This window comes from Dicentrarchus labrax, unplaced genomic scaffold (assembly GCF_905237075.1).
Source record: "Dicentrarchus labrax unplaced genomic scaffold, dlabrax2021, whole genome shotgun sequence".
Lineage (NCBI taxonomy): Eukaryota > Metazoa > Chordata > Actinopteri > Moronidae > Dicentrarchus > Dicentrarchus labrax.
Genome location: NW_026136724.1, coordinates 12,283,378 through 12,309,893, shown reverse-complemented (window position 1 = coordinate 12,309,893; position 26,516 = coordinate 12,283,378). Strand labels below are relative to the sequence as shown.

Below are 26,516 nucleotides of genomic sequence, written 5' to 3'. Positions count from 1 at the left end.
ATTGGTTGAACATTTATGCTACAATTGGCCACAATTACAGTATCTGACCCAACGTGATACAAAAGTTACACCATGGTAGATAAGCGGTGTTTATTCTTGCCTTTGTCCTCAGATATTCTTTTAGAAATGTTCTGTTAATTTTCTTTTTTTTGTGTTTGCTCTCACGTTTACATTTTATTATTCACTCTTTCCTTCATGAAATTATTTCACTTGTAGTTTTCCTGATGTTGAAATCTGAGTTGTTCTGTATTGTTTTAAAATCGCTGTTTATTTTGCTGTTTATATTTTATGTGGAGCTCCAAAAGGAAAAAGAAAAGGCAACAGTTTTGTGGAAGCTAATTGGGATCAAAGTTAAGAAAAATAAAGAGTGGATTACTATTATAGATGAGTAACTGATAGATTACTTATGGATCTTTGAAATCTTATACAATATTAGTAAATAATTGATTTTATTTGATGTCAGTTGATTACATTTAGATAGATCGTAGATTTCAGTTGTATTTTGCTATAGCAGCCCTTCTGGAGTGAAATGGGACTTCAGTAAATGACAGCAAACTTGAATTTGGGGTCTTTAGTTGCATTAATTTTAGTTATGTATAATTGGGTTCTTTAAATACCGCAGTATCTTTAAATACTTTTGGGATTCAAGGTATTTTAGCCACCGTAGAACTGCTGTTTATTTCCTCATAAAGTCTTACTTCTATGTAATGGCAAATGTTGAGTTTGATAGACTGAGTCTTTAGGTCTCAAATCAAATTTTCTCTTGATAAAAAAATTGTTTTGAATGAAACTACATGAATATATCTAATACTTGCCTATTTTCATAATGTATAATATTCTGTTCATTGAGACTCACCGGAATATTGAAATGGAATGTACAAATGGAATGTGCAAATAGAATGTGCAAATAGAATGTGCAAATAGAATGTGCAAGCAATAGTAAGAAATTCAGTGACTAATGCACAAGGTCTTTACCCAGTCATTCAGTTTGACACTAACACGGGTTAACCTTTGTGAACTCACCAGGTGGCCGCTGAAAATTGGGAGAAGAGCGAGGCTTGAAGTGATGTGAACTAAGTTCATGCAGGAAATGTCCAAGACTTCCCAACAGCACACATGTCCAAACCTGTTTCACATAGATGCACCCTGCCAGAAATTGGCAATAGCCACACAGCCAACATAATGGTTAGTCTGCTTATCTAAATAATTATAGAACAAAGACATATTTACAGTAGTGGTACAGGGGTGGAGAAGAGTTAAAATAATATTTGTAGCAGTCATTTTGCAAGATCTCCCTCCTTCTGACGTTTCCCTTTTTTCTACTATGTAAAATATCAGCATAGAGGTAGTAGCAAAATGGCTTCTACCCACCTCCCCCTATTACCAGTTACAGTTGTAACTCAGCAGCTGGAAATGTCTTTGAGAACCTGCCCACATTACCTGCAGGTGAGAGGTAACACTTCACTTTTTACCAGAGAGACAAATCTAGCCCGTACCCTCTCTTAAGCTTTTTAAACAAGCTGGAATCAGAAAGGAAAGGAGAAAAGTTACAAGTACGACTTAATTTAGCTTTAGCACACACTTTTTAACTATCTTGAAAGATCATAATTCTACTTACCTTTAATTTTTTTGATGAAGCATTCATTACATTCAACTGTTGAACCTTGAAGTTTTACTGACTTATGCAGCTGTCAAACAAGACTGCTGCAACAAGCAAGGCTGAAAGAAACAGGACAGACAGATACCTGTATGTCTGGCACCAGTTGAGAACAAGATCCAGTCCAGCTCCAGTAGCTTCTGGTCAGCGTTTCACAAACCTGAGACAACTGTCCTCGGGCCAACCACAGAGCTGAACAACTCCTACAAGCTGCCCGACATCAAGAATGCTCCAGTCAAGCACTCCAGGCCGAAGAGTGGGAATGTGCACAGGCCGCCATGTGCACTGCCACCAATACTGGAAAAGAAAGAGATACTTGACAAGAGCCTTCAACTGTCCCCAACTGCAGACAAGCAGAGGGCTGAGAGTCCCAGAATTGAAATGAATGAATCTACATACGTTACCATACACAATCCCCAGATTATTCTTTTTTCTTTTTTTTAAAAAAACGTCTGGCAGTGAGAGTAATTAGACAATCACTGTCGATGCATGCATATTACGTAACTTTGAGTTTGAGTCCTAAACAAGTCATAATGAAACCACTTGCAAGTCTTTTTAGATTTTGTTGAGGCTAAAGTAATCAAATTGGTGACTCAGTCCAAGTCATGTGACTAGACACTAACACTCAATGTTCTCCAACCACATGGGTATTTTTTATAGCCATGAAGACAAGTAGTCATCACAACCCAAACGTTAGCAGTGTCACATCAGAGTAGAGGGGCTGAATCACTGTGCCTGTTCAACAGAGTTATCAAGGTTTTGCAGTCAGTTAACATCAAAAGTGGTCCAAGGAAGGAAAAGCGGTGAACCGGAGACAGGATCAGCAGCCAAGTAGGCTGGCCCATGTGTTTTTTTGGCATTACTCACCCTCCATACAGGAGGTGGAGTCTTTACAGTCATCCTCTTCTCTGTTCTCACTATATGTCCGGCATCATTCTGTGGTTGTTTTCCTTCTGAAGCAGCTGGGGGTTTAACATCGTGAAGAAATGGACGCTGAGACAAATGACAGCAAAAAAACATTTTTCCGGAAGCCTGATTGCACCCTGTGGACCGCAACATGTGTGGTGATAACATATGCGGTAAGTATTCTTCTCAGTGCATCGATTGATCATCTTATGGTGTTACTTTCATACTTTAGTGGTGTATTAGTTAATTATTAATCTACCAGTAATTACATTTTAATAACTGCCATCTGCAGTGCTGGATGGAGTATTAACAACCCAATAAAGTAACAATACAATACCACTAGGCTCTTTACTGCCTATGTATTTTTTTAATCAACAATCTTAAAGCTGCCAGATACGTATAGAGGAGTAAAAAGTACAATATTTATCTCTAATTATCTATTTATTTATGAAATGTAGAGATCCATTGGCTTAGGCTTTGAATATTGGGGTGTGTGGCATTTAGTTTATATATTACATTGTTACCTTTACAAATGAACAATACCAAAGTTGCCGGTGCTTTCCAGGTCTGGTGTGTACTGTTGTTCATCTTGACAGCATCAGGACAACTTTCCAACAGCCAGAGATTTGAATGTGGGAACAGCAAAGAGGTAAAAACTACACAATCATCAGATTAGCAACAGTGAATGACTGTGAAAGACACAATTCAGGTGCCAGAATTATTATTATTTTTAAATATTTAAAGATAATAGCAAAAGTCAGTATAATATATTCCATACTTTAGACTAAAAGAATGGCAAACACCTTTGGTTTTGGGTGTAACAACTTAGACAGCAATATTGGATAATCTAAGGAAGCAAATAAGGAGTTTTATACACACTGCCATTTTGTTAAGTCTGTGGCAAAGAGCCTTGGGGTAACTTTTGATGGTCTCTTATCCTTTGAGCAGCATTTCAGAAATATCACCTGAGCTTGTTTTTTTTTTTATCAGTGGTCTAAAATAAGACACATGCTCAATTTTAATGATACATAAAAAGTAATAAACGCTCAGACTTTTGACCTGCTTAGACTCCCACTCAGCAGCCAGATTACTGATAACACTTAACAATGTTTATCTTTCCATGATAGTATGGTGTTTTATGCCATCACATACTGTAGTTTAGTTGAGCTTGTTTTAGTATCATCTGTGTTGCGCTTTTATCTTATTATATATCGTGCATATCTATGGGTATGACTCACATCTGTGTTTTTTATTATTAAATATATGTATATAATATGTCTCTAAATGTATGGAGATCCCAGTGTGCTTTAAAATAAACAATAAATGATAAAATCACTAAATATCTGTTTAAGGAGTCCTAAAACAAATATTGAACCAGTGAAATTATGCCTCACACGCAAGGTTTTGTTCTTGTAGGATCTTGTAGCGTCAGGGCTGAAAAACGAGGCCACACTGGTGTATCTGTGGTCAGGGCTCAGTCTGCCGGGCTGTTTCTTGCTGCTGCTGGAGATGTGGAGGAGGAAGGGCCACTATGGAAAAATGGTATGTGGACGTCCGTGTGTAAGATCTGATTTATATTCACCCAGGAAGAAACATACAACTCAAACTGTCTTTCTCCTCTCTTGTAGTTACTAGGTGTGACACTTGTCCTGGTTGTGACCATGTCTGTATCTCTTGATAGATTTCAGGAAAAAGAGAGGCAGGTGGGTGAATCTCACCTCTCTAATATAGTTGAATGCTGTATGTAAGTTCATTTTTCACACTGGAAACAGCAGTTTGACAAAAGGAAAATCTTAACTCAAGGTCTGCTAATACATTTGCTTTATCCTGGAACTTTCAACCACATCTCACAGTCATCTCAAGTTTAAAGTTTTATAAAAATAACTTTTTGTAATATTTGCTGAAACGTTCACTATATCCTGACAGTAGTACATGAGACAGACATTCTGTCAAGATTGAATAGTGTTGCTTTGGGGACCTGGGAATGAGACTCACAGTAACAATCAGCTATCTTTCTCTCCTGTGATTGGTTGTTTTCTTTTTCGGATTCTTGCAAATGCACCTCGGAGCACTAGGAGGAGCCAGAGGAACCTAATTTTTTTTATCACAGATTGTCTATGTTATGTACAACAGTCGGAATACAGGGAAGGTAATAGGTAAACAGGACAAAAAAGTATTTTTTATAAAAGTTGGCTACAACAGGTTTAAAGCAGCAACTTGACATTTTAGGAAATTTGCGCATTTGCTTGAACCTCGAGTTATGAATTTTCTTTTGTCAATCTGAGCTAGCATGTGTCAGAAATGGTAAGAGGGGGAAATAAAGCAGGGTTCATTAGTCATCCACCTGTGGCAAATAATTTTCTATAACTTTCTTTTTGCCTCTAGGAGATGGAAAGTTTTGAGAGGCGCTACTTGGATCTGCTTCCTCTGACAGATATAGCAGAAAACAAACAAAAGCAGCTGACTAATCCAACCTGCCGTATACTCAACAATGTGTATAACTGGCAGGCTGAGGTAAGACAGGAAACTTGCCCTTTATGATGTAAAATTCACAGAAAAACAACTGTAATTATTTTGTATTAACAATGTATCAAATGACAACATGTATGTGATGTGACAGCTCATTGATTAGCTGCCTGGTCTGTAAATATGCTCTTTTTGTTCACTCTCACTGCTCCAAGTGCTCTAATGCAGTGGTTCCAAACCTGGTAATTGGCACCCCAACTAGGGGTTGCCAAAGCTAGGCCTTCTAGATTTTAAAGAATTTAGGAAAACATAAAAAATATACAATGTAGGCCTATATCTCTGCATTCAGATAACATCTGTAAAGAAAATTGTGTAATAGAACAATGGCCAAGAAAACACTGAATTTTTCGAAAAACAAGCTTGTTAAGTATATATGATTGGTAAAAAACACATAATACAGAGAGACAATTGTATAAAAAGTTCCCATAACAGAAAATAATCAGCTCAAAATTGACCCAAATCACTTGTTTTACACAAACTTTAGTTCACTATTTGGGTTCATTGTACAGTTTCGAATATAATATGAAATATCCATAAAATATGTCACATAGTCAGGGGTTGTCAGTTAATAAATTATAGAAAAGGGGGAAAAAAATGTTTAAGGAGAAAGGTTGGGAACCACTGCTCTAAAGCACAAGGCAGCTCTAATAACCCACTGTACGCTACCTGCTCAACACCAAACAGCAAAGAAAGTTCTTAACTACTTTACACGTCTTCTTGCTGTTTATGACATTTAAACATAAGTAAAGCACATTTCTAAATCACCTGTGTGTGTGTGTGTGTGTGTGTGTGTGTGTGTGTGTGTGTGTGTGTGTGTGTGTGTTTGTGTGTGTTTGTGTTTACTCCAGTTTAAGTGTTGCGGACTCCGAGGCTACCAAGACTGGTTGTCCCCGTTACCAGACTCCTGCTTGTGTGACAGAGAGGACAACAGCTCCGGATGTGTGAGTCATTAACCCGTCAAAGAGAGACATACAGTAACCGCACAGCAGCCATTTTTTTTAAATCCAAGGTGAAGCGAGACATAAAACAGCTGAAGCGTAGAAGTGACTCATGTACTGTATATGAATGCATATTTCATAGATTGTTTACATTTTTTTGGAACAGATACATAATGTTTACTTCTCTATTTCAGGTCAGAGTTCAAAGCAGCCTGGTTTATGAAAAGGTAAAATGCAGCTTTAAATCAACCAAGAACAAATTGTTTATTAAAGGCCCTGAAAACCTATTTTCTCAATCACTTTCTTACTATGAGTGATCAACATTAAACATTGGCCAAAGTTATAGCACTCTTGGCTATTTCAACTCCTCCATTCCAGTATGTATACATACATGGATTCAAGACACGACCCTCATCTCCCGATGAAGTGCTACAAGGTCTTTCAGGCTGAAACATCCTGTAAATATACCAGCAGTTAAAAAGACAGTGTGCTGTCCTCCAACACATCCGTCACACAATCAAGTGTTTAGTTATTTGAGGTATTTCCATCCAGGATTTAGTCATATTTGAATCTGCTGGCAGTCGGTGTCAACAGGCCCGTGTCTATCAAAAGAGGTCCAACTACACACGCACAGGGTTGAGGAAGTTTTTTGTGTGAGTGTTAAACTCTAAATAAATAGTACCTAAGTTTAAAACATTTGAAAGGCTTCCAATGTCTTTAAAATGACACAAAACAAACAAAGAGAGATTAAAACCATTAATTATTAACACATTCTTTCTCTCTCTCTCTCTGTGTATATGTGTGTGTGTGTGTGTGTGTGTGTGTGTGTGTGTGTGTGTGTGTGTGTGCAGCCATGTCTTCCTACAGTCTTATCCCTTGTAGGAAAACGCAGCTCCACATTCTGGACCATCATGATAGTTTGGGTAAGAAGTTTTACATTACAGTTAAGTAAGATCATTTTACTTATTTGATTATTCATTAAAGACATGGTGAAGTCATCTTACCATCAGAAACAACCTACTTTCTCAACCCTAAATATCTCTTTGTGTTCTCTTTAATAGTCAATGTATTGTTTGAAAAGTTGTGTTTTTTCTCTAATGATCTCAATTCTGTTAATGTGTTTGGTCCACTATTGTGCTTTGGCCTTCGTGGGAAGGAAAGATTTAAAGATGCTCTAAAAAATGTAATTATTTTCTATTTTTGTTCAGATCACCATCATTTGTGTTCCTCTTTCCATGTATGCGCTTGGTATAGTGCTTGGTTGTTTCCTATGTGGTTATATCGTAAGTACTATATGACATGACGGGAAAATTAGACTTTTATGGTCAAATATTAAGATAATACATTAAGGAATATACAAATCGTATGTTTTTTCTTGTGTTTTCAGGAAATTTACGAACCATGTTGTTACAAGCTGAATTTTTGCATATATAAAATGCGCGGAGGAGAGGACATGGCTCCAGTGGTGTTCATCAGGAGGAACAACAATAACCAAACAGAGGAGGAAGAGGGGAAAGACAGGGAAGCAAAAGAAAATGGCAGGGATGACGGCGTAGCCTTAGACATAGGAGGGGGTACAAATGTGGAGAGAGAGGGACAAGAATCACTGAAGGAGGACTGGGACGACAACCCAGTGAGAATGATTCCTCTGTCAGTGCTGACGAAGCTGCAGGAAGAGCTCGACCCGCCTCCCGTCGAACACAAGGTCCGATGCATGTGTATATCACCTAGTAAACCCAGGAGCTTCTACACCATCCTGATAGAGGAAGGTTCACCGCTGCTACCCAGTTACGCTGTGCTGGTTGATCCCAACAAACCCACCAGAAATTGTTTATGGGCAGAGGGACCGCATGTGTTTGTGGTTGAACACTTGGTTTGGCCAAGTAAGACTGAACTGGAAGTCACTTCGCCATTATTGTAGTGGTATACCATCAGTTTTTGCACTGTGCTGTATATTTTCACATAACGAAATGCCAAATCCAAAGAACTGTGTATTAGAAATCAAGACCTGGTATGAGTCACAAAATGCAATGCGTATGAGTATCATATCATTCATGACCATAAATGACCCTTCCAAAGTCCCGTCGCTGTTTGCTCTGTGCTCCAATAACAACTGAGCAAACCTTCCTGTGCTTATATTGTCGACCACGAAGCCATAAAAGTAACGAATAGCTTGTAGCTTCCTCAGTGTCTGATACAGTATTAAGTTAAAGAGTGGGACTCTCTGTCATGTCACAATGACATAAATACCACTGTGTAAAGCTAATGGCCTTGTGACGGGAAACCTTGATGTGTTTAGAGGTTGTTGCCTGGCAACCTGCCCCCCCCTGATTTCCCTTCATTACACATAATGTAATTTATTAAAGGCAGAGCAGGAAGCTCTGGCTGACTGCAGTTAATATAAACAGCAGTAGATCATTTAGAGCCTGTGTGGGTGAAGGAAAGGCAGAAAGTATGCACACTGCAGGCTGGTAACATAAGCTAGTAGATATATATTACTACTACCATTACTTTCATTATGTTTTAGTGAACGGTCCACAATCTTTTTTTCACACAAAAAACAAAACAACAAATCACAGAAATCCATTTTCAATCAAACATTTCAAGTTTCTTTTAATAGATGTGACAAAACCTTTTACATCTTTGTGGAAAAATGTGCTTCAATAAAGTTTGAAGTATAACATATTCAAAGTAAATTGTAAAATACACACGTAAACAATAATTTAAATAAATAAAAATTCTGGACAGGATCAACTCATACAGTGTAAAAAAAAATAAAATAACCATTAACTTTATAAATTAAAAGAGTTCACCACTCACAAACATTGTAAACAAGTGCAAGAACAGAAGAGAGACCTGAATTAAGACAAAAAAGCAAATGTACGCTGTGGTTACAGTAATAGAGGCCTTGCGTGTATTTTTTTTTGCATGTGCTTTGAATCACTCGATTTCAGTTCAAGTAAAAAATAATTAAACAGCAGTAAAAACGTGTTTTTCTGGAGGAGCACAGCATTTTCTGAGACTCCCACCAGGTCATGATCAGAGATCAATTTGTGTCCCTCGAGCCCTGAGCTTCCCGGTTGTAGTGTCATGGCTCTATGTCATACACTCTGGTGGAGGGATGCAAACACACACACACACACGCACACACACACACGCACGCCTACACACACACACAGCCTGGTCTGTGTGTATGAAGAATGTAAAAGTATTTGAAGTATATACAGAGGCAAACATAGATCTGAGTGAGCCTGGACAGACCTTCTTCTGTTATCTGTATGAATGCCCTTGTTTTTTCTCCTCTGGATGTTCCTTTGTTGGTCTGCAGCTGCTGTGACCTCTTGATCACTCCGTGGATGATGGACAGTTTCAGGTCTCTGTATCAGAAAAAGTTCATTTTAGATGTTAAATAATGAATATAGCTTACAAACCACTGTAACACTTTAAAAATAGGAATTAACATTGGCTGGCTCAATCAGTTGTCAACTATTAACTTCACCGCCAACAATTTTTATAGTAGATAGATTCATGGTTTTGAATCATTTTTAAAGAACAAAAATATCCAAATAATCTGATTTCAGCTTCTCCATTGTTAATATTTTCTGGTTTATTTAGTCCAATATGACAGTAAACTGAATATTTTCTGACATTTTATGGACCAAACAAACATTGTCGATAAATCAATAATGGCAATAATCATTGGTTGCAACCCTAGATATTGACTCTTTGGATTTTTTTATCTTTACATGAATTACAGTCAAGACATTTACAGTAAGTCATGGGATAGTTTTGGCATTTTAAGAAATATGCTTATTTGCTTTAGACGATAAGATGGATACCTCTTTAAAGCTTGCATGCTAACAATGTAGCTAGAGCCAGCAGCAAGTTAGCTTAGCTTAGCATAAAAAACTTGAAACAGAGGAGAAACAGCTAGCCTGGCTCCGTCTGAAGGTAACACAATCCACCTATCAGCAAGTTTAGGTAGAGTCCTAGCTTGCTGGTCACTACAAGCATTATCCAGCTGATAAAGCCACTGCATAAAGCTAACATGATGGACAACATGACTCCTTACCTACGCCATCGGCTGTATCGTCGGCCAGAGGGTCTGAGTTTATTACATACTTGCTGCCAAATATCTGCACCAGCTGGTCAAAGAACTTGCATTCCTGTTTCTCTCCTCTGGAAACAGGACATTTCAGAGCATGTTATAAGCGAAAAGAAAATTTTGCCACAATAAATGTGTACAACAACAAATGCTGTGAAGTTTAAAACATTCTTAGAGAATAAAACTGTATTAAGAATGTAGATGTTAAGACATACAGCACGATCTAACCACATTATTCCCTCCAAACAACAAACAATGGTACTTGCTTTCTGCCTTCGAGGAAGTGTCGGAAATTGGCCCTGAGCCTCTTTATCCTGGTCTGACACTGTTCAGGAGTGCGCAGGTAGCCCTGGCTAGCCATGACCTCAGAGATCTGGATGAAGATGTGTTTGTTCTTGGTGCAGCCCTTCAAGGTCTCCTGGATCTCCTCACTCCCCCATATATCCAGGAGGGCCTCTGTCTCCCCGTCGCTCCAGGGCAGCTTGGTGCTGTCAGCCATCCACTGGGTACCTGCGGCAGTTAGCAGAGTGGACGTATAAAGAATAATTACAATAACGGGAAAAGCTATAGAGGCAACTGTTCATGTGTTTATACACCTGACTGGTAGAAAAACTTTAATTATACCAATTATCTGGTATATACTGTAATGTGTAGAGACTAAATACTATTAGATATCACTAGAAAGAGATGTTGTGGGTTGTAAAAGTTCTTCACATTTTGAAAAGGAATCACAACCTAGATGTTTTAAAGACATTTTCTCTTGAGGTTTCACCTTTCTTTTGAGCAGGCCCTAGCGTGTAGTCCTCCGGCTCATCTGTGACCGACGTGTCTGCAACTGTGACGTCCACTTTCAGCTCCCTCCTGAAGATTTCATCCATCTCGCTGAAAAATTTGAATTCCTCCCTGAATTCAAAGGAAAAAAAAACAACAATAATTTACCACCGGACAGATTTACACATTTAAATGTGTAGCTGGCAACGCTAATCCCATTCAAATCCTAAACAACACAGAGAGTAATTTTAAAAACACAAATTGGTCAAATTCACACGATATGTGGGCCATTCACTCATGGCCATGTCAAAATAAAATAAGAATATTTTAAAAACTGCTAATTTATCAAAGCAAGTACCCATTATAGAGTTTGTTTTAGAGCTGAGCAGAAATTACTGATGGTACAAAGGAAAAGCTGGGAGATAATAATAAATTATTCTAACTTTACTAGACTCTCAATTCCATTCAAGGCTTTAAATCCTCAGATCTTGACATTACTCCTCACAGTTCTAAAAGATTAACATTGTATTAACTGTATACTGCCCGATAAAGAGCAGACATGATTTGCAGAATATTGTCTCGAGTTTGTTCGACATCTAACCAACCAAAAAGGCCTCATGATGCTGGCTATGAAACAATACCAACAATACAAATCATAAATGTCACATAGTTTTGTCATAACTGACTTTTCATGGAGGAAGCCATGTTTAAGGCGCTTAATACGGGAGTAGCACTGCTCTGAGGTCCTTATGAATCCTCGGTCGCTCATCTTCTCAGAGATGTACACAAACATGTGGCGGTTCTTCAGGCAGCCCCTCATTGTGAGCTGGACCGAGTCTTCGCCCCAGATCTCCAGCAGGGTGCGAGTCTCCTGGTCCGACCAGGGCATCTTTCTGCTGAGGTCGGCCTGGGGGTGGCTGGCTGAGGGCTGCTCGTCTGTGGAGGAACAACAGATGTATTATTATAATGTACATAGATACCTGCACAATAACACTGAGTACAATTGTCAAAGGTGCCATGACACAAATTGCACATTGATTATATTAAAGCCTACACATGTCAGGGTCCTTGTCCATAAGGGGTTGCTCGGTGGCGTTAGCAGCGATACTGTCCACGTCAACGTACACAGAGTTATCACCGAGCACCGGAGCCAGGAGGTGGAAGTATCTAAACGCCACGGGCCGCCCTCCGTTTCTGGACAATGTGAATCAAAAGCAGATTTTGAAGAACATCTTTTTTTTTTACTAATATTTGAAATAACGTCGCTCATCCATTTTATTTACCTCCGGGTGTTGCAGTAGCGCCTGTAAGTCTTCTTCAACCTTTTGATCCGGGAGTGGCACTGCTCCGCCGTCCTCGGGTATCCCATGGCGGTCATTTTCTCAGCTATGTCTGCGAATATGTGCCCGTTGCGGACGCAGGTTTTCAGGCTGTGCTGCACGTCGTCTGCAGCCCACACCTCGACGAGAGTAACCGTCTCCTGTTCCGTCCACGCTGTGTTCACGCCATCTGGACCTACTTTAGGTGGATGGAGCAGTAGGAAAGACTGAGTGAACATTCATCTAATGCAGATATCTTCTAACTAGCTGTGTGAATGGATGAAAATGTACCTGGATCCTGGTCCGCCTGCTCGTCTCTTTCATCATACTCATCAATAGAAACCGCCTCCTGTCCAAGTATTTGTTCCAGCGGCTTGAAGAATCTATAATCTACTCTTCTTCCACACCTGGAGAGACATAAATATGAACCGTTGCCATCATGCTGGATTATATTTGCAAACAGAAAAGCAGTCAAACTGATAGAAAGATTGTTCTCACTTCTTCTTATCGTAGCACTGTCGAAAGTTGTTCCTCAGTGACTTCACCTTCCAGCGGCACTGCTCCGAGGTTTTCGAGTAGCCGAGGTCTTTAATTCTCTCCGAAATGTCGGCGTAAACGTGTCCGTTGTGGACTGAACCCCTCAGCGCCCTCTGAACGTCTTCGTCGCCCCAGATCTCGATAAGCGCCAGGGTCTCCTCATCTGACCACAAGCTAGGTGCTGTTTTTTCTGTTGACATGCTGATTTCTCCATCTTACGGTAGAAACACAGCACTTGTTTATTACTAATAAGGAGATCGTTTGACCTAAGTGGTTCAAGAACCAGTGCTAATTTGGTGGAAAAGGGGTTCTCCTGGTCCACACTTTTCTTCCCAATAGTTCCAGTTTTGAGCCACGATTGCACATTGCGAGTGTTTTTGAACCATTCATTTTATCTCTGTGACTATGTAACAGGCTGATGTTAAAACAAAATATTACAGGAAATGCAAAATGTATTTTAAGTTAAGTATTTTGATATATATATATATATATATATATAAAAATATTTCAGAAATTCCTCTGCATACCACTAGAAGCAGCTCGAGTATCACTGCTTGTATCATAGTTTGAGAACCAGTGGTCTATACTATTACATTTCCAGTGATAAACATATAGGGATTATTGAGGATTATTTACCTGTTTCAGTCACTGATTCACCATTTGAGTCTTCGGATATTTCGATGGAGTCTGTCACAAGGATGGAAGATGTTGACGGCTGCTTGTCCAGGATTTGTTCCAGCAAATCATAGAATTTAAAGTCGACTCTGTCGGTCCCAGATGAGCTGCAGACAGTAAAGGCGGTTATATATTAGCACACATTTCCTGCCAACAGTACGACATGTAAAATGAATATTCATGTGCGGTTTTTACCTCATGTTTTCCTGACACTGCCGATAGTTGGCTTTCAGTCGTTTGATCCTGGTGTGGCACTGCTCGGCGCTGCGGGAGTAGCCGTTGGCGCCGAGTCTCTCTGATATTTCGGTAAAAATGTGACCGTTGTGTGGGTAGCGTCTCATGCACTCCTGGACCTAAATGTGGGTGAAATTCTAAGTAAAGGTGGCTAGAAATCTATCACTGTGTAGATGATTTAATGGTTGTCTGTTGCTGGAAGTTTAATAGTGTTTTTGAACATCATCAAAGCTTTAACTCGTCTAAACAACATGCATAAATAAGATTATTGTAACAGTTTAAGACCTCTCAATTGCTGCCCATATCTTGGATAATTTTTCAGCAATTCAAATAATTAAGAAACTGATCAGCCTGATAAGGAGAGCTAAAGGCATAACTACGTCATAGTTAAAATGTATAATTTCCTCTACCTGTGGGTCTCCCCAGATTTCCAGAAGGATGATGGTCTCTTTGTCTGACCACGGGACTTTCTTCCTATCTTCCTGAACGCCCACAGCAGACTCTGAAGAAACACAAATAGAAAAGAAAACACCTTATTTGATACCTTAACTGTTGATTTGACTATTTTTGTTCTGAATTCACCAGGATATTGGTTTAAGACAAGGTTTTTGAATGAGAAAGATGAATTGTCCACCATGCAATTAAGGTTACATTGATTCAAAGGTTTTAATTAATATGATGTAAGTCGATTTCATATTACAATGTAGTGGTCTGATGACCTGACAATGTAACGGTAATCATCTAAAATCGACTCACAACATAAATAAACAAAACAATGAATGATTAAAACAAGACAGAAATTAGAAACCCGACTGATTTGAATGCAGTTATAAAAATCATAAAATATGGAGCTTTGGTAAGAGAAAGATGGATAAGGAGACTATGGATTCAACTGCATTTGACAGAAAGAACTTTTTTAACTGCTATAGCGCCTCCCTAAGGGAAAAAGCTCAAAGTACAGGTCCAAAGGAATAAAAAACCCACTGAGTCACTGTCTAAAAGTATTTTAATTAAAGGCTCCTGCTCTGACTTGGGACTGTGTCAGAAAACCATTATAAGTTTCTATGTATTTCTACACATTTCATACCACTGAATAAATTTCTTGTCACCAGATGTCAGACGCACACAGTGATCAGTCAGTGTGTATAATTATTAGGTGTCAGGGCTTTGTAGTGTGATTAAAAACACTTCACACGTCAGCAGAGAAAATTTGAGTCTACCGATATCCTGATGGGAGAAGGAGGTGAAGTCATCTTCGGGCTCTCCTGGCATTTCATCCACTTGTGGCACTATAGGGAAGTCCTTCACTAAAATTCTTCCCAGTTCATTGTAAAACTTGCACACAACTTGTTCCTGTCCCTTCATGCTACATCGAGGAAGAAGAAGAGAGCAGAAAAATACTGTAAATCAACCAGTTCCTGCACTTTTCCTTTCACTGTTTCTGCTCTAAGCATACGTACTTGTTTTGGTAGCATTGCCTGAAACTTGATTTCAGCCTTTTCAGTCTTGTTTGGCACTGCTCTGGTGTTCGGGAGAAGCCCTGGGCAGCCATCTTGTTGGATATGATGGAGAACATGTGTCCGGTTCTGTGGATTCCTCTCAGTTCCTGCTGCATCTTGTCTTCACCCCACGTGTTGATGAGGGCCAGCGTCTCCAAGTCTGTCCACGGAACGCTTCTAGTTCCTTAAATAAAGATATGAATCACATTGTTTGGTTAATGTCTGTTTGTTTTTGTTTTTTGGGAAAAATAACAGCAACACCTTACAATATTCTGATAATACAGTCAAATACAGTAGACAGGCCACAAATATTAATGCTTCAGTTGTTTGGTGAATCAAAAATGACTGAAGATGTAGAAAGAAGATGTAGAGATGTTACACTGCTGCATTGTTTTGTTACTGTGTTAAATACTATACTGACATGTATTTTGAATACAGTGATCCTTAATATTTTTAATTTAAAAAAATGGACATTTAGTCTTGTAAAAGATATCCAGAAAATCTGTTTAACCTCACTTCACAACAATCTGTAATTCCTGCTCTGATGCTACATTATACTCAAACTAAACTACAGCTGCAAATATTAATCAATTAATCCTAAAATTAATCCACAGCAATTTTATGTGTGTGTATGTGACACTGTACCGATTTCCAGTCGGCTCGTATGGCCGAGAAACTGCAAGTCCTCGTCGCCGTCTTGGGACTCGTCTTCATCGACGACCTCTTCTACGTCATAGGTGACCTCAGGAACAGTGGAGGGAGCTGAGGAGCCGAGTACCCGCTTCAGCTGCTCATAAAATTTATACTCCAGCCTTGAGTTCCCTCTGGCGTTAGAACAGGGAAAAGGAAACAGGCATTTTGCTTCAATTGCTTTTTTTCCACTCTTGTTGCCACAATTTACAGCTATGACCTTTAAGGTCTGGGGGAAATTGTAGTTATCTGCAATGATTGGACAGAAAGAAAGCAGAAAGGACAGACAGTAGCGAATTTAATACCCACTTGTTGTTCTGGCGAAAGCATTTCTTCAGTCGTTTGACCCTGGTCTGGCACTGTTCCACAGTTCTCATGTAGCCTCTCTCTGCCATCTTCTGTGCGATCTGTGTGAATATGTGACGGTTCTTCAAGCAGCCCTTCAAAGCCCGCTGCACCGAGTCCTTCCCCCAGATGTCGAGCAGATTTAGTGTCTCCTCGTCCGACCAAGGAACCTTTGTGTCTGTTACAACTGGGAATGAACCTTCCTGAGAGTCTAAAAAGAAATGAGAAGTTAGTTAAAGGAATAAGCTTAGACTGATGTACCCAAGTACATGCACTAAACCTTACATAAACTGTACAAACCTGTATATTCTCCCCATATCGAGATCAGAGGAGATTCACCTGAATTCTCTTCCTCCATTGACGAATCCCTGCGCACGTGGAAAAACAAATGGATAAAATGTACACCTTTTTCTAATTTGATCAGAGTGATTTTACTCATTTTGTGATCCCCAAAACATTTGTTTAGATCTGAGCCACAAAGCACACATGTAAAATAAAAAGAGATGGAAACAATTGAACAGAGCTACGGTAACACGTTAAGTGTTTTCAAAAGAAAAAACTCAACAGCATGCTTTAAGCTTAATGTTTACAAAGCCAATGCTAACATACAGATGTTCAACTTGTTAAGATCATTTGGTCAGAATTTCTCACTTTGCCCTGAGATTAAAACAGGTTCACTTTGAAACAAGAGTCTACAGCCAAGCTAGCAGCTCTGCAAGCCTGCATGTGAGCTAAAACGTCTGCATGTAACTGCTAACATGCTCAATATGACAATAGCAACATGCAGATGTTTAGCAGGCATAATGTTTACCACATTAACCCTTTATCGGGCAAGGAACCATATATGGTCACTTCCTTATGACGGTTTTAATTACACTTCTATGGCATATTTTGGTGGGTTTTTTTAATAGGTGATATACTTATATAGACTTCACTGTTACTGCTTTCTTTCACAAATAACTCAAAGTGGGCTTGCTCTTGATTTGCTTATGCCTTATTTATTACATATTTTAGTTTTTAGTATATTGATGTGGCATATTTCTTTTGCAGCAGCTGTCTGCTCCTTCTATGGGAAGAGGAAGCCTGCTGTGCAACAGTTGTTGTTGTGCCAGCCCACATAGACATCAAAAAGATTTTGATTTTCAGCCTAAAACTGACCTTTAAAAAAAAAATCTAAACAGAAAAATCTTCTTATATCCACCAATAACACTCCAGGGTTGAAATTTAAAATTTCCAAGTATTTTAATGAGTGCCCTATAAAGGGTAAACCATCTGGGTTTAGCATTATCGCATGCTAACATTTGCCAACTAGCCCTACACACAGAGTCCTGACGGGAAGCTGCAGGGACAATTTGACCTGATGATGGGGTTAAATGTAAAGCTGAGAGATCACCAAAGTTATTAGAATTTATCCTGAGGGGGGACCTGAATGTGGGTATAAATTCAATAGCAATCCATCCAACGACCATTGAAACATTTCACTCAAAACCACAAATGTCAACCTCCTGGCAGTGCTAGAGGAAAGGTCAGGGGATCACCAAAGTCATTAGGTTTAATTGTCTGGGAACAATGAATTCCCATCAGATTATGCGAAATGTTGGTACCAAATTATTAAACAGAAAGACATGACAATGGGGTTTCCAGTTGGTTCAGTGGGCAGTTTTATTTCCAACACTGTCAGTCTGTCCACCCCTCTGATCTCGACTGAATTATCTCACCATCTGTTCTTTGATTTGCCATGAAATTTGATACAGATATCATTGATCCCCAGAGGACGAAGCCTGCTGACTTTGGTGATCCTGTCTAGTGTTTCAGTGAAATATCATCGGAACTAATGGATGGAGTTCCATTAACAAATAAACAAAACATTTCTAGTAATCTTACAAGAAAGCTGTCGCCTCAGCAGGCTGTTTTGTGGGAATGTCCACACCTCCGCTCAACTTCCTCTTCCTGAGAACCCGCCCTCCTCTCAAGCTTTGGCTGTTGTCATCGGCTGCTGAATCTGTGTCCGCAGTCTCATTAGACATAGTGAGGTCTATGGTTTCATCACATGGTTGTGTACTAATTGAGTTTTGCGCATTCCTCTCCTGAGAAATGTTCCCGCCTCTAACTTGCAGCTGCCAACTGCCCGAGTCCCTCGTCTCCTTCCGTCTCGCTGTCTCAGAGCTCCTTCTGCCGGCCCTCTCCAGACTGCTTGTGTTTACGGCTCCTTTGTGCTCTGGAGGGTTTGAATCTTTGAGAGCAGGTGAGGTGGCGTTTGTGACAGGTTTGGTCCCAGGAGGCAGAGACAGGGAGGAGAGGATGCAGTCATCCATCGGTAATAATCTAGGATCTACAGATGAGAAAAAAGATGATTAATTAGACCCCAGTTCAGTCAAAAGACAGGAAAAACTCTCAAACTTGACAAAAATTACTGAGTGCATCATCGCCTTCTTTTCAAAATCTTTTATAAGCAATGCTGCATTAGGTTTCTCTGCTGTGTGATAACCTACAGTAAATAATCTTTGCTTAGGAACTCATTATTTAGGAAATAAGGGAAATTAAGGATAATAAACAATACAAAAATGCTAAATCCTGAACATTTATCCAGTGAAGATCACAAACACACTTGTTACAGGTTGGTCTTCTAAACTGCAATTATACATATCTCTGTTTCACTGCTGACTGTTCATTTTGTTGACTTACAGTCATAGACTGGTTACAGTATACAATTACAGTATACAACCTTTCTCTTCAAAATGGCCGAGGTTTCTGTGGTGTTCAAGTACAGCCTTCATGTCGTCTGGCGGGAAAAAGGATTGTAAACAGTCGTCTAGGAATGACGGCGCGTCTCCGAGCAAAGCTGCCAACTGAGAAGAGAGATCCAGTTGCTGGCTTTAGTGAATGACCCAGAGTGAGTTAAAATGAAAAATAAGTTAATTTGATGAATATATGGGGGGTAATGAGTGTGAAACTATAGCTGTGTAAGGAAATGATTTCTTTCTGGCCTCATTTTATAGAATGCGATTATCTGACTTTGTTATTTTGCTATTCTTGCTGCTGTTTGGTACAGAACAGGGAGGAAGGAGGAGCCGCTCCGCTGGGACACTGTGTTGCACCTGCGCCCATTTAACCCTGCTCTACATCTGTCTCTGGGTCAGTGGTGCAGACAGATGAGACCCTGCACAGAGCGTATGTGCCACAGTCAGCCTGAAAAAAACAATTCAATTTGGAAGAATTCCAAAGCTATTTCCTGGTAATGCACTCGTCTGCGTTGCGTTTGGCTTCTTCTGACGGTGAGATGGAAGACGGAGACAAAACAAGTAGTGCAGACCTCCCACGGGGCCTGATAACTTCCCAAGGTAGCCGTTCATTTCATAACAACACTTTCCCTATTTTGTTGCCTGCATTGGACGGGTCAGTAGCACTAAGGATAGCTTATAGGGTCTTGAAGTACCACCATTATGACCGACATTAAACTACAGTAGCATATTGAGCTATGGAAGGCTCATAGGTTTATTATAGGCAGCCCGAATGCCAGCAGTGGTTTAAGAAAAGTGCAACACAAATCATTAAAAGGAAATGTATTATTATTATGTAATTAGCTGATAATTGTGAAGGAATTAGACTGAAATGGTACAGTGCTCCTCTTGTCACTGTGAATTGTCTACAAACCTAAAGGAGGTCACAGGTCATAGCTTGTGCCTCTTCTGTGTCCTCCTCTCTGACTGTTTGGCTGACTAGACAATGCAGAGCAGCTGATAAGCTTGAACCCTGAGTACCCGACGTATTGTAGTTCTACTTTGTTATGAAAGACCAAGGTTAAGACTGACTGTCTCTTTTATGCATTAAAAGTGACTTAGGATAGAGTAAGTTGGCTTAGAGTTTGTTTTGAACTACTTCCCAATTGGATCTTCAAACATATTTGGGACACTAGTAGATCTTGTGGCTCTGGGTTTCCGTTAAATATCCCCCAACAGGAGGTAACCTTCAGAAGTGGGTTGGCAGCTGCACTGTGTTGATCTGATCTTGTTCTCCTCGGACGAGCTTCAATAAATTCTGCTGTGTAAGTCATCAAGCTCTCCTGAACTCTTGTTTTTTTCGTTTTTCCATCACAATAATGAGTATCAAGCTAGAGTTGTAGTATAAAGACCAACCGCTTTATTTATTGTCAGACTAATGTGTTTTGGCTGGTGGCCTTCACCAAGGTCTGGGGGTTAGTCTGACAATAAAGTTATAATTTATAATACAAGTGTTGGCTGGAGTTTTAATCTTTTCTGACTTTTTCCAATTCTCCATGCACGTTGGCAGCAGGTGAAGCTAGAGTTCAAAGAAACATGGGACCTGTGTGAAGTCTGGAACTGGCAGCAGCTCCTCCAGTCTTGATATGAACTCCCACACCAGCATCTCGAGAGCTGCTTCATACTTTGGGCCAAAATATACAGGGAAGATTTCCTGCAAATAAGAGACGGACAGATTAAGATACATTAAGGATAGGTTGTTGTTAGAAAACAAACAGAATTATCCTCACTGCCTTGTAGTGTCTCAAATACTGCATTTGGCACAAACGGCTCAAAAACTGAAATTGAGCAACCGCCTGAGGATTTTTGTTTCTGCAAAAACTTTTTGTTTCATTTCTGCTGTAGTATTTATCATTCATCATCATTTATTTAGTTTATAATTTTCCCTCAGTCTTCCAGACTCCTCGCCGACAGTCTGGAGGCCCTCGGTTTTTCTGATGGTTCAAAGCCTGTGTCTCACAGAGAGTTTCTCCGCAACCACCACCAGCTGTGGTAATGTGGGAATGGCCTGGGGAATGGTTGTGGCTTGGGACCTTGGTAGGCTAGATTTGTAATTTTCATGGGAAGGGGAATGGGTGTGGCCTGGGATCTTGGCAGGCAATAAGCCCACAGGAGACTAACCATGAGTGGAGTGGCTGGGACAACGCTATACTTCAGCAGCTAGAGTGCAGTATTTTCTAGGGAATTATGCTTAACTGTAGTTGTCCTCAACTAACCCCCCTCAGAGAAATTCGTTCTCTAGAAATCTTATTTCTCCTGTATTAGCTTCTCTGCATTGGCTCCCTGTAAAATTCTGTAGAATTTAAAATCCTCCTCCTCACCTATAAAGCTCTTCATGGTCAGGCACCTTCATATCTTAAAGAGCTTATAGTACCCTATTACCCCACTAGAACACTGTGCTCTCTGAGTGCAGGGCTACTTCTATATTCTCCAAAAGTAGAACAGGAGCCAGAGTCTTCAGCTACCAAGCTCCTCTCCTGTGAAACCAGCTTCCAGTTTTGGTATGGAAGGCAGACACCCTCACCACATTTAAGATTAAGCTTAAGACGCTCCTCTTTGATAGATGTTATAGTTAGGGCTGGCTCAGATGAGTCCTGAACCATTCCTTTGCTATGGTGCTTTAGGCCTAGACTAGATCCTGGTTGTGGCTTCTGACATGGTCCTGCTTGACCCCCACTGTCAATATTTCTGATATGACTTTTATTATTATTCATTCTCCATTGTTGTGGATATTGTCGTCATTGTCATTAAATTATTATGAAAAAGCTTGTGTGTGCCGTCTTACCTGGAAAAAGTATTTTCTTTCAGAGTCATCCTCCAGTAATGAATGCACCAACTCCACAAAGTTCACCTCCGATTCCTCCACCTGGTTGATGGTTACCTGTTACACACACACACACAATGTAAGCACAAAAATGCTTATTGGAGATAACACAAATACAAGAAAACAACAGTGTATTCTTGACGTTAAACAATGATTTTCAGCAGGTTTAAACAACCCAACAGTCAAAGCAGATTGAACAGAAGAACAAAGAAACACTTTGTGTGTGTGTGTCTGTGTGTGTGTGTGTGTGTGTGTTTGCCAGCAACAGCTTACTTACATGGTGATCCTTGGCAGTGCTGACAGGAGCTTTAATTCTGTCCAGATGTGGTTGAATGGTCTGCATGTCCACTGGGTGCTCACCTCGACACATCTCCAGAACCAGCTGAATGTATAAACACACACATACAAATCAAATCAAATGCATCACATTGAAACAGTCCCACTGGTATAAAACTACTACTACTACAGCTCCTGAGGAACTTTGTTTTATCTTTGCTGTGTGTTTTGTGTTACTTGCTCCTCTGCCCACACGATTTACAGGGAAAGAAATGGAATAAATACAGATAAAAATGAGAGAGAACACTCACAAACCAATAAAAGCACTGAGGTTGTCTAAACTATCTGTATCTGTGACACTGAATTCATAATGGTTATAATGGCTACTTCAGACGGTTTATTCATTTGAAATTTGCCTCTTTAATTGAGTTTTATAGGACATAATTACACTCAAAATAAAAATATATGTGTCCCCTCAAACAGTGGTTATTACTGACCCTGGCCCTCAGTCCCAGGATGAGCTGAGCCCTCTGACTGTAGCTCATCAGCTCTGGGACCAGCTCTGTCACCATGGTAACAAACTCCTCCAGCATCCCATAGTGGTCCACAAGTCCCTGCTGCACTACTTGCCACACTGCAGCTGACAAAAGCTGCAAGGGCGGGGCCAGGAGGCGTAGATAGTGGACTGGAAGATCATTACCTGCAGACAGAGAAAGGATTACCAAACGAGTAAATGAGTTAACGCTTTATTAAAATCCAGCCTGTTTTTCTTGAGAGACATCAATGGGCAACAGCGAATCTTTCAAATGACTAATAACCTGATAAAAAAACATAAGAGCAGGTGTGAGCAATGCAAGACGGGTAACCCCAGTCTCCGGGTTACATGAAAACACCTGCACAAATCTCTGTTGGTTGCATTACAGTTTTATGAGGCAAGTCTTTCCCCCAAGAGATTATATAAATGTATTTGTCGTCTATTGATTTTGCAGTACCATTTATAGCTATTCCTTTAATATCTCTGGTTGTATTCGACCTTTGGAGGCAATTTTGCAAATCACTGAGCAGGACCGCTTTAAGGAAAATTGGTAATATTGGATTTTAATATACATTTTGCATCAGTGTGATAAAACAGGTAAACAAACATGTGGTTATTCTTACAATTTTACACATAAAACTCGCTCTACTGAGGATGTGTGTGATAAGAAAAGGTACTAAATGGACCTTGCGGTGAGATTTGTTTTGTTAGCTACTTTCTCAATTGATTTATCAGAAATGTACAATAACACAACATATAATAAACTCGCAAAGTAAAATTACATACACGGTAATTGAGGATTTTACCTGGATTGCGCACTCCTACTTTTAAAAAGGGACATATTTCAATGTGAAAAACTAAAACAAATCAACTAAATATAAAAATTTTCTCACATAACTTAGCATCACCAACGTGCATTAAAGAGTTTTCAGGTTTTCGCTCTGATTTTAAGCCGCAACAGAAGGACAGCCGCTCTGAAATGTGTCTTGTTTACTGTTTTAGTACAGTAATTATCTAAGATTATTATTATTACTGTAGTTAACCTTTGGATCTCCTTATGGTGTCGGGTCAGTCTGAAAGGATTCTTCCCTCCACAGTCTGTCTGGGTTGTAGCTGGCTGTAGTTTTTATAACCCCTCAGATGACTTTTGTTGTTTAGACAAGGAAAAATTATCCACCACAATGGCACTTTGCTTGAACTAGGACACATATAATTTATCAGCACTTCAAGGGCCAATCTGAACAATCCCAGTCAACCTCATCCACCTGACACTTTGCATGCTGGCCAAGAGCTCACAGTATGCAACGGTGAACTTGATTTATAGTGGCGAAGTGCCGGCTGAAATTATGACATGACAGTGGTGCTCTCAGGTGCACTGACAGCAGCATCCATCAAACTCAAAACAAACTCTGAGCATCCTATTGACTTTCTGAAGATATAGGAAGCTACAGAGGGAGAGAGAAAGAAAACTACAACAATGATCTGATCAATACTAAAAAAGGAAACTACTACATTACATTGATGAGTACCTGATGGAGTGATGGGGGGGAGGAATAAAGCCAGCACTTGAGATGAGATCAAGTTAGTCCTGATAGAAACACTGCAGGGATATTATGCGAAATATAAGCAGTTAATTTCCATGATGTATGTTAATGTCACTGATCACAACGCGGATCAGGGATCAATAGAAAACTGATTATTCATCAGGGTACACGCACCTCGACTGCTTCCACTTTCAGCCCCGCGTTTTATTTCCATTTAGCAGCTGACAGAATAAAAAAAAAACAAAAAAAACGTCCAGGTGTCCTCCTCTGGTTGTAGCGACCGGGGGGGGAAATGATTATGAGCCTAATAAATAAATTCCGCTAATTTCTGATTAATAAAACATCCATTAGCCGGTCGCCAACGCACAAAATGCGAGCGCAGGTCTGAAGGACGCATTGATAGGCTCTTGTTTTTTTTTGTTTTTTTTAATCTCGCATTGGGAGGAGAGACAGAACAAAGGTTTCTGGTCTCATCCGCCTCAGTCCAGATCACGGCAAGCCCTCTTTCCTGGTTGGCTGACGAAGACCGGATCAAGCAGGCAGTTCGGGTTCCACAACACTAGATGGCGCTATTGGCTTTCCATTTAGCAAAGGTCTGACCAGTTTAAGGACTGGTTTGTGTGTGTATATGGGAAGGAAAGGAAAGGAAGGAAAAAGATATTTAGAGGTTTTATTTAAGTAAAAGTAGAAATATCATCATTTAAAAATACTCCATTACAAGGTTAAGGTCCTGCATTCAGAATTTAACTAAAGCATCTGTTATATGAAATAGAGCCTTTCAAACTTACACAAATATAATATATATTATAGAATTGGTTTATTATGACTGATTCATTCATGTTGCAGCTGGGCGAGGTTGAGCATTTTTATAGTACCGTATATTTAATCTAGTTTCATAGGTTGGTCATATGTATGTGGAGAGAAAAATGTAGTGGAGTATAAAATAGTATGAAATTAAAAAGTACTTTTCATCACTGGGTATATTTACATGTATATGGATCTATATCTCTGCTGTATGTATCTCATATTAAGTTCTCATAATAATTGTAATGTTTTGAATACTTGGTTGGTGCAAAGTACTGGATGTCTTTTACTGATTTTATTTTTAAAAAAAGCAATGATTGGTGGGAACAGCTCAAACTGCACCTCCATGTTTTTCTTTTCCCCTTCAGAGCAAGGTCACCAGTCATAGACGAACCCATTTGCCTCCCTTTATTCATTCATTTTTACAATGTTAAAACTTTATAGACAAAAACCTAAATTAGTTATTAACTCATTTGTTTTGCACAGTCTCATTCACATTCAACAATTCATCCAATCTCATTCATCTGAGTTAAATGATTGGCTTGTGACCCTTGTGGTGCTGCAATTTTGAACTTTTCACCTCACTAATGCCCTCAGAGTATGTGAGTGGCCTGAAATCTGATAACACATCTGCAGGATCAACTGGGACTCTGTGGAGAACCCCATTTCCATTAGTGAGGTCCATCAAAGCATTCCTGCTCGGCTCTGTCTGCAGAGCGGACTGCGCAGCTTTTATGCTCTTTGTCATAAAACTGATGGAACAATCTCAAAAACATTCTGTCCCCCTAAAATGTGCACAGAGTGGCTTCGAGCTTGAGCAGAGAGGCTGATGTTTATTACAGCGGTAATAACTAGCCTATAAATTGAGCCAATGACAGGTTTTATGAGGCTTAAAATGATGTGAGTCAAATGTTATGGCCGTTCACAGCCACCAGATCTGAACTCAATTGAACGCTGATAGATTGGATGGATGTGTTAGACACTGCTCTCCATCACCACCATCAAAACACCAAATGAAGGAATAATAGAGTTTCATCCCTTAAACACAGACTTGCAGAATATGACAAGGAGCACTGAAGCTGTTCTGCAGCTCCTCACTAAAAGACAATGCTCAAAATATCAAGAGTAAATGTACTAGTTATGCAGAAAGACCCTTTTCAGAGCGCTATATTACGAATAATTAAATTAAATTAGAAATTAGAGGAGGATGTCATTTCTTAGATACACATTAGGTTTTCAACAGCACCACCTGACTGTGATCTTACACTGTATAGTTCCTTATAATAATAATAATTTGTCATCCATCTGCCTATATACACAAGTATGTACATTTATATAGACTGTAATGTGTAAGAAAAGTGTAATTAACTACTTGCCAGGCAATCCCTTGCTCTTCATTCTCTTCAAGTCATTCAAAGGGGATGTTAACGCGCCGAGTTGCCCTCTTATTTTGAAAAGAGAGAACCGGAAGTGCTAGCGAACGATTTTTGTTGTTGTTGTTGTTGTTGATGCCTAAAAACGTAAGCTAGGCTTTAATATCCTTAAAGCATG

At 39.6% G+C, this 26,516-nt stretch overlaps 2 protein-coding genes across 7 annotated transcripts; one reads left to right on the top strand and one right to left on the bottom strand.

Annotated features, from left to right (window-relative positions):
* Positions 1 to 2,406: 2,406 nt before the first annotated feature.
* LOC127358934 (uncharacterized) lies at positions 2,407 to 10,281 on the top strand. Of its 2 annotated transcripts, XM_051392509.1 has the most exons (10): positions 2,409 to 2,736; positions 3,129 to 3,212; positions 3,980 to 4,105; positions 4,192 to 4,266; positions 4,949 to 5,077; positions 5,938 to 6,030; positions 6,222 to 6,254; positions 6,879 to 6,950; positions 7,236 to 7,310; positions 7,415 to 10,281. In XM_051392509.1, the coding sequence occupies exons 1-10, from the start codon at positions 2,644 to 2,646 to the stop codon at positions 7,946 to 7,948; spliced, it is 1,314 nt and encodes a 437-aa protein (XP_051248469.1). In that variant the 5' UTR covers positions 2,409 to 2,643; the 3' UTR covers positions 7,949 to 10,281. The 2 variants fall into 2 exon arrangements, with proteins under 2 accessions (XP_051248470.1, XP_051248469.1); XM_051392510.1 differs by lacking the exon at positions 7,236 to 7,310 and having other exon boundaries at positions 2,407 to 2,736.
* Positions 8,614 to 26,480, bottom strand: zgc:113263 (uncharacterized protein LOC503753 homolog). Of its 5 annotated transcripts, XM_051392501.1 has the most exons (25): positions 24,336 to 24,707; positions 24,147 to 24,217; positions 22,580 to 22,782; positions 22,084 to 22,188; positions 21,768 to 21,863; positions 20,526 to 20,636; positions 18,928 to 19,051; positions 18,087 to 18,534; positions 16,503 to 16,570; positions 16,167 to 16,413; positions 15,813 to 15,991; positions 15,129 to 15,351; positions 14,889 to 15,034; positions 14,079 to 14,170; positions 13,630 to 13,787; positions 13,396 to 13,541; positions 12,721 to 12,973; positions 12,514 to 12,629; positions 12,187 to 12,421; positions 11,958 to 12,097; positions 11,590 to 11,839; positions 10,905 to 11,035; positions 10,399 to 10,642; positions 10,100 to 10,206; positions 8,614 to 9,404 (listed from the first exon to the last, which is right to left on the bottom strand). In XM_051392501.1, exons 3-25 carry the CDS (start codon positions 22,673 to 22,675, stop codon positions 9,397 to 9,399), a joined length of 3,723 nt encoding a protein of 1,240 aa, XP_051248461.1. In that variant the 5' UTR covers positions 22,676 to 22,782; positions 24,147 to 24,217; positions 24,336 to 24,707; the 3' UTR covers positions 8,614 to 9,396. The 5 variants fall into 5 exon arrangements, with proteins under 5 accessions (XP_051248461.1, XP_051248460.1, XP_051248459.1 ...); XM_051392500.1 differs by lacking the exons at positions 24,147 to 24,217; positions 24,336 to 24,707 and adding an exon at positions 26,342 to 26,480; XM_051392499.1 differs by lacking the exon at positions 24,147 to 24,217 and having other exon boundaries at positions 12,187 to 12,418; positions 24,336 to 24,711.
* Between the last annotated feature and the right edge of the window lie 36 nt (positions 26,481 to 26,516).